Source organism: Parasteatoda tepidariorum, chromosome 7 (assembly GCF_982258835.1).
Source record: "Parasteatoda tepidariorum strain Cologne lab strain chromosome 7, Ptep-v5.0, whole genome shotgun sequence".
Taxonomy (NCBI): domain Eukaryota; kingdom Metazoa; phylum Arthropoda; class Arachnida; order Araneae; family Theridiidae; genus Parasteatoda; species Parasteatoda tepidariorum.
In genome coordinates, this window is record NC_141761.1 from 16,652,001 (window position 1) to 16,665,505 (window position 13,505).

The window sequence follows — 13,505 nt, forward strand, 5'->3', positions numbered from 1 at the left end:
TTGGAAGGGAGGTTGTCAGGGATATGAGTCGCTGGCTTTTGTCAGCTGCTGCGGTAGACAAGGTCTGCAAGGGGCTGTCACGCCGACAAAGAAGTGTACAATATCACTGTAGTGTTATTTTCAATTTCGTAATTGTATCATAGCTTGCTAGTGGAGTTATCCAAATTCATTTCTTGTTTGCTTCGTTGAAATATAAATTGAAAGAACGCTTTATAATGTAATATTGGATGGCGCGACTCTCCACACGCTATTGGCGAAAGCATACATTGCCATAGGTAAAGAGTGCTGCTCTATGCCACCTATGTCCTGCAGTGGACTGTTAGTAAAGATACGGTTCCCAGTAGACACGACTGCGGTCAGTAAGCGAGTGGATCACCACTTTGATTAGTCTGAGTAGGGACTGAGGGTGAGCGGTATCGGTCCTCGTAAGACTGTTCAGCGGTAAAGTATTCGACTTCGCGCGCACGCCTTCTGTCTACCAAAGCAGGTTAGCCATCCTCTCTGCAGAGGAATAGAATTTAGATGGCATGTCTTCGTATCATCCTCAGAGATGTTTCCCAGATAGTTGCAAATAGCACATCGTGCAGCTCTAGTGCGATGTTAATAAAGTACCACGCCACCTGCAGCTACTACGTCTCCACAAAGCTTTGAAAGTTTAAAGCTTGTTTTAAATCGCACAGATATATGCAGCAGCACGCTTCTTAGCATAACAAAAAATTTGATCTCTTTCCGATTCAAGATTATTTAGTCTTTCTGAAATAAATATAGGACATTAAGTTTTCTGATAAATATAATTCCGAATTAGGATAAGTGCTCCTATTTTTAATGATTCAACTGATGAAATGCAGGTTAAGTTTAATTTTTTATGTATTCTGTAATCAGCATGGAACTGTTTTTCTCATATTCCTTTTAATTATGGTATCTGACTGATTTTTATTAATTCATTCGACTTTAATATGAAATCAAATTGTAATATTAATTTGATTTCATATTAAAGTGGAAGAAATGTGAGGCGTTTGTAACAATTGTAACGAACCTAACTATTATTTGTTTATAGTAAATGATATAGTTACAAGTCAAATGACACTCATATCTTTTGAGAGATCTGTCAAAAAATTTTACAAAACTATATATTTTTACTAAACCTTGCGTTAATTCATTAAAATTAAGAGCATAAAGTGTTAAAATGAAATTTTTAAAAAAAAACTGGGTTTTAAAACAAAAAATATTGTGATGGATCTATTTTCAAGACGAAATATTGGTGTACAATTACTTAAGGATATTTTTATATTGATGCCTGTTTGGTGCTAGTAAGTTTTTGTCAGCAGTGAACAAAATTGTCCGCTTTTTCTTTGTAAACATCTAGTTTCATGCATCTAATGATTAGTTGCTTTAATATAGTACATAGGTTATTCCCTACAAATTGGCTATTTTCAGGTAGGAACAACAACTACAAAAATTATTAATTTTCTGTAATAAGCTACAGGATAAGGTACTAAACAAAAACAAAAAAATAGCAGTCTCGGTTGTTATTAAAATAAAATGATTTATTATTTTAAGTATTTATTAAAGTGAGTTTATGATAGCATAGTAAGAGAATAATAATTCTACAGATAAACATGTTTAAAATAATATTTTTAATGAACATGTTTAAGTGCATCCTTAGTCCTTAATTGCTTTTTGAATGATATATTATCCATTACTGGCAAGTATTATCTGTAAAATATATATATTATTTAATCGTATCAGCTATAAGTAGTAAACATGCAAATAAATTATGGGCTGTCAATTTTTAACAGGATTTGATTAATTCCATCTTTTTTAACCACTAAGAACCTACTTTTTATCATGTTTTGGTAAAACTGGTTCTTAAAATCTAACCGGACCAAATAATTACAAATGTTATTTGAGTGTTTCAGCTATTGAAAAAGCGCTTGATTCCAAAAAGATCAGTTTTAGGAAACAACTCTAAGGGTAGAATCGTATTACTGAATAAGAAAAGTCTCTTTTTCTGCCCATTATTGAGATTTATAATTTTGTTCTTTAGTGTCAAGATCATCATAGCTATTTGATCGGAGAATTCAGGTGAAGGATTTCTGACTGATTTAAAAGACGTGATTGGCTGTTGCAAATTCATGAAGCTGGTAAAGTTGCTGTTGATTGGGAGTTTTCTTTAAAGAACAATTGCTGCCAGCTCTAAATATATCTTACTGAGTAAATATCTACCTGATTTTTTCATTGCAGGTCCACATATAAGAAAAACAAGTACCAGAGGTTCACATTTAATAAGGAAGATGCAGATACATAGACAATCAAAATAACAGACAAAAGTCCAAGCGCTCTACACTCTTTAAAATCATAAAGCCACCTTCAAGGTTAATGCCTAAACATATACACATAACTAAGAGTAAAAAATGAAACCACGGTCCACACATGGTTTTATTTTTCTGAAATAACAAATGATTATATTACAGTGTTTTCTTCAAAGAATTATTAAAATAGACTCAAATTAAATTCTAATTTGAAATGTATTCTTAAAAGTAATTTTTCTTATTGAAGGGAAAAGATTCCGTTTATAATTATCATTACGATTGCATCTCATTATTTTTACTTTCTATAAATTGTTATTTTCCTCTTTTTATAATGTTTTATGGTACTTTAACATTAATTTTGGTCCCATCTGTTTTAAAAAATAATTTTTTTATGGATAATATAATTGTTTTTAAAGCAATACGAAGCTTTAAAAAAAAAAAAAAAAAAATCATGAACGTGGTATAAGTATTAAGAAATACTGTAGTGTAAAAATAAACGATTGGTATTAATTTCATTGAACTCAATAATTCTATTCAATTGTCTCTACGATTAACCACTGAACCAATAGAAGTTAGTAAAAAGTTTTTAAAAACTGAAATTGGAACCATTACATTAATGAATAAAAATTTACACATACCTTATTTGAAACATTTTAAATTTTAATTAAAAAACTAATTTAGTTTCCATGGAATGCCAGATTTTCTCTTTTCATTAACATTACACTTATTGTTTTGGGTATATACATTTTTCCTGCATTTATATTTTGTTTTGAAAAATGACTTAAGAGAATTCCATACCCTTAAGGAAACTTTTCATTGAAAGTTCTCTTTCATCTCCATAACTAATTTAAAGTGAGTTCAGACAAACCTAGAGTAAGTTATCAAGTTTAAATCGCTGAAATTTATTTTTCTAAATTTAAAAATGCGAACAAATTATTGGAAGTAACAGTTGCGTAATCAGAAGTTATCTTCTCATAACTTATTTTCATTTTGTTACTTTTAATACTTTATTACCAGTATTTGAAACTTTATGACTTACTCTAGGTTTGTCTGAACTCACTTTTTCTTTAATTTAAATAAGTTGTTCTAAGGTGAAAGAGAATTTGCAACGAAAAGTTTCTCATGTGGTATGATGTCCTCTTAAACATAATTTTGCATTTAATAGTATAAAAATAATTCTTGATCTTCTGTCAGCACTTACAATTGTTTGGACCAAAGCTTAATGTTGCCTTCTACGTTTAATCATGAAGTATACACACATAACATTTAAGTAGTATTTACATATGCAATTACTGGTAAGAAGATATTTAGACTAAAAATTTCTTTACAATGACAATTTAATGAACATAATATAGCTTTAATTATCGTAAATTAAGAAAATATTTTTGAAGAAATTATCCAGATAAAAAACAATGGGTCTAAACCAATTATTTTCTGCTAACCTTGTATTTCTACTTATCAAATTATTTCCTGATAGCCTTTAAAGTTTGAGCCTATGTCAGTGATCAATTTGATTGTCATTCATTTTATTGATGCTGAATCTTTTTTTCAGATGCAGAATGTACTTTAAACCCACCTTATATTGGGTCTACAAAGTGAGATTGAACTTCTTATTCACACATTTTGCGAAAAGCTTACAAAAGCACCTGCCTCAAAAATGGCTGCAGTTTGCCTGATAGTGTAAGTTTTATTTTAATGCTAAGCTCTGAATATGTTTGGATATGTATTTGAATCTGTTTGTGTATCGCTGTATTTTAAAAAAAGTTTTTGTTACAAATTCAGTGTGAAGGAGGATATAGACCCATACTTGTACAGTTTGTTTCTATAGTTGTGCCATTCCTGGTTTTAAGGCCTGCTTATTTGATCCAAGTTTTTGAACGAAAATTGTTTGAAACTGAGGAAAACTTGTTTTGTTTGAAACTTGAATCATGTAAACTAGGGGTGCACAACCTTTTTGAGTGAAGGGCCACTTGACAGCAGGTTGACTAACGAAGGACTGCACATGTATTTGGACATGTTAACAGCAAATGTAGTAATATTTATTTATACATTAGTGTTCTAATTTTTTTTTATCAATAAACTTAGTAATATATTTGTAGAAAATTAAAGGTGTTCAAGTATTAAAATTCATTAAAAAATGAAAAAACTAATAATTTTTTTAAAAAAAATTGCCATTTTTTATCATATCAAAAATAGATTTATCAAAATAAATAAATAAACATTGGAGAAAAGAAGTGCTTTTTTTTAAATCATATTTTGCAATACAAAAATTCATTTTAAAAATAGATTCTATTTTAAAAAAAACTACACTGCTCATTGAATGAAAGTAGGAAAAAATTTGGTACATAATTAAGTAATATAAATGTTAAATTCCAAGCATAACAGAGGGGAAATCACACAACTATTTTATTCTAAAATATATATTAAATATTTTTGAAAACAAAAATTCTACTGGAACATGATACTTTAGGGTTTAATTAATTGGCATAAAATAATAAAAGATCCTCATAGTTAAATTGCAAGTTAATTAAAAGTACTTGTGACAGAGGGAACGAATGAAATCCCATATTTTTGACATGCAGTGTTATTTATGTTAAGATCTGTGATTTAGACCATCCGAAACATTATCTGTAACTTTTTTTAAAATAATCACATTTCAAGGTAGGTAAAATAAATTATTATAAGATTTTTAATGCCTAAAGAATACTATAAAGAAAATATTCTTCCTCAATTTCTACTGCTTGTATCAGTGCATTTTTATTTTTCCTTTATCTTCATTTTTTTTTTTCAATTTATCAATTTTTCTGTTAAGTTTTTTTTTCAAAATACTTCTGTTATCATAAATTTTTGCTTCATATTCTTTATCTTTCTTCTCACAAATATCTTTATTTATCTGAGAGAATATAGAACATTCTAGTTCAATATTCTCTCATTCTTTCAGCTGCTGTTTTCCCCATACTGATTACTCACTTAAAAAACTTTTAACTATAAACTAAGTGCAATGTCAAATAAAAATTGCACAGCTTTGTATAAAAAGTGTGCTCTAATAGTGCAGGAACTGGTTTAAACTAATTGAATCGGGATGCATTAGCACCTGTTTACATTCCTAGAGTTCCTTAATGGTCAACTTATCAATTTTGCGTAACAGAGGGGGTATTTAGTTTTGTCCTCTCTGTTATAGGAGAAACTTTAAAATTTGTATTTTTTTTTTTTTCAAAAATGTAACATAGCATGCTTGTACTTAAGGACTTTATTGTAAGACCTTAAGAGAATAATTGTAACAGAGGGGACAAACATATTTTTGCGAATTTTTGACTTAAGCAATAAGAAAAATTTTATTTTACAGTAATCACTGCATAATTGGACTCAGGAACAATTTATTTTACAATATAAATCAAGCTGTATGTAAAATCATAATATTTTTAATGACCTATTCTTCTTTAAAGGAGACAGTTTTTTTGGTAAAATAAGTCGAAATCATAAAGCCTATCTATTTATGATAAATTTTACTATACTCATGCATAACTCCAAAGAATAACATTTAAATTCATAAATTACAATGGATTTCCTTTACAATGATACCAAATACAAAGATATTGCTCAAACTTTAAAAATTCACTACTGGTTTCAGTTGGCATGGAATTCAACAAATGCAAATTAAATACTTTAATTGAACAAAATTTATATGTCTTAAACAAAAGCCTAAAATAAAAACAAAACTGTTATATTTCAAAATAAAATCTAATTTTTATTTGGTAATGTACTTTATTATTTCTTTTTATTGATTATTCGATTTTTCTATATAGTAAAGGTTTTCTTTTTTTAATTGAAAAAAATCACTTAACCAACAAAAAATCGAAATCAAAACTACAAACAGTGAGCTGTTTAAAAATTCATGTTTTTCGCCTCTTTATGAATTTCTCAGGTTCCAAAAATATATTAGGGGTATCCATTTATATTAAGGATGTAACGAGTATTTGGCCCTTTTGTCAAAAATTCAGTTGGTCGAAGGATCAGCCAAATATTAAGCAGAATAGTTTTTAGAAAAATAATTTTTTTTTTTTTGAATTTGTATAAATATGATAAAGATAATATAAACTATATAGTATTGTTTATTATTAGATATATTTTTTACACAAATTTCTTACATTTTAAAATCCCTGTTTCTGCACATGGCTAGCAAATTTATCATATACAAGACAAATGGAAAAACTAAATTTGAAGAATTGAAACTAGATTAGTTTACATTGAACCACAAGTTTTGGCTTTTTTTAAAAATATATATATATAAGTTTTCAGATAAGTAAATTTCATCATTTTTTCGATACTTTTAATTCTAAGAATTAAGAAGGATTTTTTTTTTCATTCTTGCTGGTTTCATTATAACTCAACATTTTAACAGAATGTCTCATACTATTAATTTATTATCACTTTTTCCCTGTGCTGTAATATGAATAACCAGTAACATAGAACTGTGATTTTCAATATTAAAGTTTTGTTTTAGGAAATTTAATTAAATTTCTTTTTGATTAACTTTTCCTTTTACAAGCATTTTTTTAATGAACATTACTTCATTACTTAGTAGTTGGAACATTACAATTTTCTTCTTCTAAGAATATGCTAATATAAAACATTTAAATTGAGATTTTCAGCATAAAATTTTCATTAAAAAAATTAAGAAAAGTTTTTGTTTATATCTAGCTGTTTTTTTCTTTTTAAGAAAAATTCTTTTTCATGGACTTTTTTATTGTAACGTGGCATTTTCAAGAGCATTTCCGTTACACTTAATTGTTTTTTTTTTTTTTTTTACTCTTTCTAGTAATTTTGAGGCCTTAGAAAAGTAAAAAATTCCGTTAAATAAAAATAATAAATTAAAAAATGAAAACAAAATTTCTAATTTAAAGCAATTTCTTAAAAATCAAAACATATTAAGAAATTAGTAGATTTTAGAAAAAAAAGAGGACAATTTCGCGGCGAGACCTGCAGCTCTAATCATGAGAAAAAATGAGAAATGTTGCTTATTTTCATCTTCGTTAAATCGGATTACCAATTTCATAATATCAGTATTTTTAATTCATTGTTTCTATAGAGATTCATTTAGGGATTCTTAAAATATTCGTTGCATTGAAATTTTTGCTATTTTGGAATTTGACTATATATTTTCTTTGATGTAAATAATGTCTGGTGAGCTAAGCTTTATACTTATCTGAATTTAAATTTATTCTCCATTTTTTTTGTATTGAGTATATTCTTCAATCATTAACAAAGTAACTAATGAAGAGTTGAATATAGTTAGTTACTATTTAAATAAAAATTAGTGTGTTTATTTTATTAGTGAGTTGGCTGCCAAAGTAAGGATTGAATTACTTGGAACTTACACTGAAGACAATGCTTCTCAAGTTGGAGATGATACTCATAAGTAAGCTATGTACATTCTTAAGTTTTTAGTGCATCACATAATTATAACACTATTTGAATTGAATGTGAATTAGTTCACTGTGGCAGAATTTTTTTAAGCTATCTGCAACAAAACTTTCTAGCACTGATATCTATCTGCAAGACACTTTTAATAATAGCAAACGTATCTGCTACTAATTTAAATTAGAAAAACTTTGTGTTTACAAAAAAAAACTATAATACTGAAGCATCTATTTTATCTTTCACGTAAGGCTAAATCTGAAAAGGGATTCAAGTTTTGTTGGTTTCGCGATGGTAAAATATTCCTGAGAAAATATGAATCGTCCAAAATATTATGTGTGAAATCATCTCAAGACCTTAATATTCCATCCAACTGAAGAAACATTTTTATCTGTGCCGGACTGCCTAAAAGTCGAAAATTTGGACGATCTAAATTATTTTTTTTACCTCAACCTGTAAGTTAAGCATTAATATTTTACATATAAATATTAGAAGTTTAAGAGCCAACTTTGATAATTTTATTTCACATATTTCTAGCAAGATTGAAAATATAAGTGTTATAATTATGTCGAAAATCTGGATTTTCCAAAATGAAACTAATTTTTACTCAATAGATGACTATAATTCATTCTTTAATTGCAGAAATAATAATCGCTCTGGCTGTGTTTTTATTAAAAGATGTCTTGATATTTCAGAGTTAGCTGTACATTTTGTTTCCGCAGAATCTATATTACTTTATTGCAAATCTTTAGATTTATTATTTCTATCTTTATATAGATCTCATGATTTTAGTGTTGATTTTTTTAATACTGAACTTAAAGTAATAATCTCTAAACTTAAATATCCTAATATAATACTGATGGGGGATATAAATATTGATATTCTAAGTGATAATTTTATTACTCATGAATATATTAATTTGTTATTCCAATTTGGATTTCAAAGTTATATAGACAAACCAACTAGAGTAAATTCCTCTTGAAATTGCATTGATCATGTCTTCGTAAAAACAAATAAATTTTCAATCAAATCCGGAATATTCATAAATGACATAAGCGATAATTATCCAACCTTTTGCAGTATTTATAACGATGAGGTAAATAAAATTAAGGAAACTGAAAATAAAATTTCAATCAACTATAATAAGCTCTAATTATTTGTCAAATTACAAATTTAATTATAATCCTCAAGATTCTCTTGATCAACAATATCAAAGTTTTGTTTTCAAACTCAATAAATTAAAAAATAATTTTAAATATATGCGTAAATTAAACAAAAGAGCCAAAAACAACTGGATGACTAGTAATATCTTGATTTTAATTTGAAGAAAAGAAAAACCATTTAAAAAAACTAGAAAATATCCATGGGATATTATTTACAAAACAGCATAGAACACTATAGTTTCTGAGCTTAAGAACTTAATTAAAACAGCAAAATCAGAATATTTCAAAAACAAATTTTTAAATTATGATTCAAATAAACAAAAATGGGATCTTGTAAATAGTTTTATTGGTAATCAGAGCAAATCACCTACTTTACCTGATATTTTAAACGACTATGAATCTTCTGATCAATTCAATAAATCATTTGCAAATGCTAACAGTACCTCAAACCTAAATTCAAACAGTTTTCAAATCTATATTTCACCAAGTTTAACCTCATTTGTTTTCCTAGAATTGAATGATTGTGATGTACTTTACTTGATAAATTCTCTTTCTAATAAAAACTCCTATGACTATGACGGTATTAATGTAAAATTATTTAAACTATTTGCTCTCAACAATATAAATTTTATAACTAATTTCATCAATACCTCAATCAAGTCATCCATTTTTCCAACTTCTTTAAAAAGAGCAACCATAACTCCTATTTTTAAAACCGGCGATAAAAATTGCTTATCAAACTATGGACCAATTTCAATATTACCTGTTTTCTCCAAAATCATTGAAAAAGCTCTAGCTGATAAAATGAACAATTATTTAAAACATAAAAATTTTTTCTCTGAAAATCAACATGGATTTATTGAAGGCAAAAGTACAGAAAAAGCTCTTCTGGAATTTTCAAAATTTATCCATAATAGTATTGCTGAAAATAAGATAACAGTAGCTATATTTCTTGATATATCAAAAGCTTTCGATAATATCAATCACAATCTTTTAATCAAAAAATTAGAATTTGCTGGTTTCAGAGGAATTATTTTAAATTTGTTTATTTCATATCTTTCAAACAGAGAACATAGAGTAAAAATCCGAAGTAATTTTAGTAATTATATTTTTTCAAAACGTGGTGTTCCTCAAGGATCTGTTCTAGGACCCTTATTGTGTTATTATATTCATCAATGACTTTTGTCAACTCAAACTTTTTTGGTAAGATAATAACATATGCTGATGATTCCGTAATTTTGTATTCTTGCACTGATTTAAATCAACTAATTCTTCAAATTGAATCTGATTTACATATAATTTCAAAATGGTTTACTGTAAATGACTTAAATTTAAATCTAAATAAAACTAAATACATTTATTTCAGTTTAAGAAAATCAGAAATTAACTTAAATTTAAAATTTCACTCTCTCTCCTGTAAAAGTGCTAATGAAAATTGTCAATGCTACATTCTATAATCTGTAAATTATATCAAATATTTAGGACTATATATCGATTCTAATTTGAAATGGAAAACACATATTAACAATTTAGTTAAAAAATTGCGTTTAATTTTAGTTAAAGTTTATCACCTTAAGAATGAAATTAATTTTAATTTTGTGAAAGCACTCTATTACTCCTGGTTTTATTCTTTAATTAATTATGGTGCAATAATATATGGCGGTGAATATAAAACTAATTTACTTCCTTTAATCTCAGTTCAGAATAAATGCTTCAAGATTATTAATTCTCTAATTATTATAATTACTACTAATATATATACAAGAATTAATCTATTACCATTTCGCCATAATGTATTTTTTCGTATTTTACTCTATTTACACAACAATAAATTAATATGCAAATTAAAAACTAATGTGTCTGAAAGGAGACCAACTGAAATATATGAGATTCCCCACTTTACAAAAGAAAATTCACGAAAACAGTTTTTTTACTCAGCACCTAAATTATACAATAAATTACCGTTTCAGTTGCAAAACATCCAAATATATTCTTTTAAGCATGCTTTATTCAATTTGTGATGAACATTGACGATTTAGATCTATATTTTTCACTTTAAAGGAAGCATTTGATTTTTTTATACCAGTCTTGTGCCAATCCAAATGAATTTCTTATGTTACCTTTGTTATTTTTTTATATAGTTTCATGCATTTTTTTCTATTATTACAGTGTTCAACAATATATGATGTCTTATGATGAGCAAAATAATTTATAATTGTAATATCCCCCCCCCCTTTTCTTTTTTTTAATTTTCTATTTTAAATTTATTGTATTACCTTTCTTTGTTGCCTGGACAGGATTTTCCTCTTGGTGACGAATATATATTCTTTGTATTTATGTGTTCGTTTTTGTTCCCAATAAAGTTATATTTGTGTTAAAAAATTTTTTAAAAATATATACTTTTTTAACTGAACATGTAATAATTTTTTATTCTAATATTGTGGGTGATATTCTCACATTTTGTTGGTGGCGAACGGACAAATTATTTCCTCTTTCACATTTTGTAAATAATCATCGCAATAAAAATACTGAAATCCATAGTGGTAATTGCCGTAGAAAAGATCAAAGACGAAATCACACAAATCAGACTACTCAAATGCATGTTTCGTTTCCAGATTAGGTTGTAATAAATAATATTGTATAAAAAGTATCAGGTTTAAAAACTATGGGGAAATCAATAGCAATAACTGCTAAAAATTAGATGGAATCAGTGCTTTGAAAAGTAAATACTCAAATGCATGATTCTAATACTTTTATTGTTTGAAATAATCGGGATATTTAAAAACCATGTGAAAGTCTATATCAATAACTGTCAAAAATTCAATCAAAACATTGCATCGATTTAAGATACTATTGGCCTAAATTGAATGCGCACAAAATTTCTTATCTAAATGCATGATTCAAATATTATGTGTAAGTTTCTGCAGAAAATAAAAGTAAATTTTTTTGTTCTTAAAAAGAAAAATCTTTCTGCAAGAACTCTGTAACATTCTGCGACAATGTCGCTGCGATTCTGCCACAGGGGATCAGTTATTGTTATAGATTTATATTTAGTTCTTAAAAATCATTATTGGAAAGAAGTAACTTGTTTTTTCCCAAAGTATGTAGGCCCTCGATATATCAATATGTATCTCTACAACAATATATTAATTTAGTCCCCAAAATATTGTTGTTACGAGGTTTTACTGTGTTAAATAAATGAATAAACTTTGAATTTTTACATTTGTTTGGATTTTGTGAGGATGACCTGAGAAAGAAAAAGATAAAGACTGCTTCAAATAATAAATTTTTCAATGAGTAGTTTTATTTCATATATATTTGTTTTACTTATTGACTTCAACAACTTAGTACTAAAGGTAGCTTGTTTAAAGAATAAATTATGGTTTAAAAGTTTTTAAAATATAATAGTTTGAAATCACAAACCAAAAGAATTATTCTTATTTATTTCATTAAAGATCAGATAAGAAATAAAATTGGGGAGTTTATGTATATGTTTTTTTTTTAAAGTTTCAACTTAATTATGTAATCCTTTGGAGTTTAATTTCTACAATTTTTTTTCTAGATAACTACTAAATATTCTATTTCTATTTAGTTTTTGTCCAAATCAAATCTAATTTGGCTAAATGAATTTGATATTCAGTTAAAAGTAAGCGTGTGTGTCTGCATCTTTTTGTTGTTTCGGTGAAATTCAGAATTTCATTTGGCAAATTTAAATTCCTCTAGGGTCTAAAGTGTATGTTCCTGGTACCCTTATTTAATGACACCCACCTGTTCCAAATTTCAATAGTGTCGACTAAAATCAGAATTATTACTTCATAAATGGGCTTGCTGCTCACCTCCATAGACTCTAGATCTTTCCCGATCCAAACAGTGTCGTGCACAGGGAGGACTCCCCAACCGAATGCTTTGGTGAGATTCTTGCCCTCTCATATGCAACTCTTCTCCCTTTTGTGAGATATTCTCAATTACAGGTTTCATTTTCCACCCTGGGAAATCGAACCTTAAAATCTCTCGATCTATGATGGCTATTATAATCAAAAAAAGAGTTCTTTGTCAGAAACTAGTTATTTTGTCATGATCATGCAAAGTCTTTGAAAATTATTTTGCATTTCGTTAATACATATGTTGCTTAAAATATTTTTAGTGCTTAAAAAGTCCTTAAAAGGTGCTTATTTTTTGTTGAAAGATTTGGCTACTAACCCTGAAAAAAATTATGTCAAATACGAAACTTGTATGGTATATAAATTTTTATAGATTTTTTGCACTCAAATATTTTAGGGTTTTTCACTTAGTGTCACAATTACCCCTGCTTAGTACATTAATTACCAAAAATTTTGTTGAGTACTTAATATTGAATAATGGATTTTATACTTGTGTTGTTTCAAGTTTATCTACTTATGAAAAAATTAAAATGAAAAATAATTTCAGAAGAATTTAAAGAATTTTTAAATTACTAAGCTTTTGTTTTCAGCAGAGCGTAAGAATTTGAAAAGGTTTTTCCTTTCATTTTTGCTTGTGCAAAAATTCTATGCTGTTTTTTATAATTATCAAAAGTATTTCATTATTTAAACTTTAGATTTTATATAATGCTAACAATGCCTGGATGAATATT

The 13,505-nt window shown here is 27.1% G+C and overlaps 1 protein-coding gene across 10 annotated transcripts in view; it reads left to right on the forward strand.

Moving 5' to 3' along the window:
- The first annotated feature begins 467 nt into the window (after positions 1-467).
- LOC147806919 (inositol 1,4,5-trisphosphate receptor-like) overlaps positions 468-13,505 on the forward strand; it is a 34,765-nt gene continuing 21,727 nt past the window's right edge. For 2 of the 10 annotated variants that reach the window (XM_087168564.1, XM_087168560.1), the window contains exons 1-4: positions 579-848; positions 2,048-2,214; positions 3,865-3,992; positions 7,648-7,731. Coding sequence is in view for 9 of the 10 variants with exons in the window: in XM_087168560.1 (XP_087024686.1) it covers positions 7,701-7,731 (31 nt within the window). In the remaining variant the exon portion in view is untranslated. Of the gene's footprint in view, positions 849-1,604; positions 2,215-2,244; positions 2,376-3,864; positions 3,993-4,052; positions 4,345-7,647; positions 7,732-13,505 lie in introns of those variants that run through there. The other 8 variants (XM_087168557.1, XM_087168565.1, XM_087168555.1 and 5 more) reach the window with 8 other exon arrangements.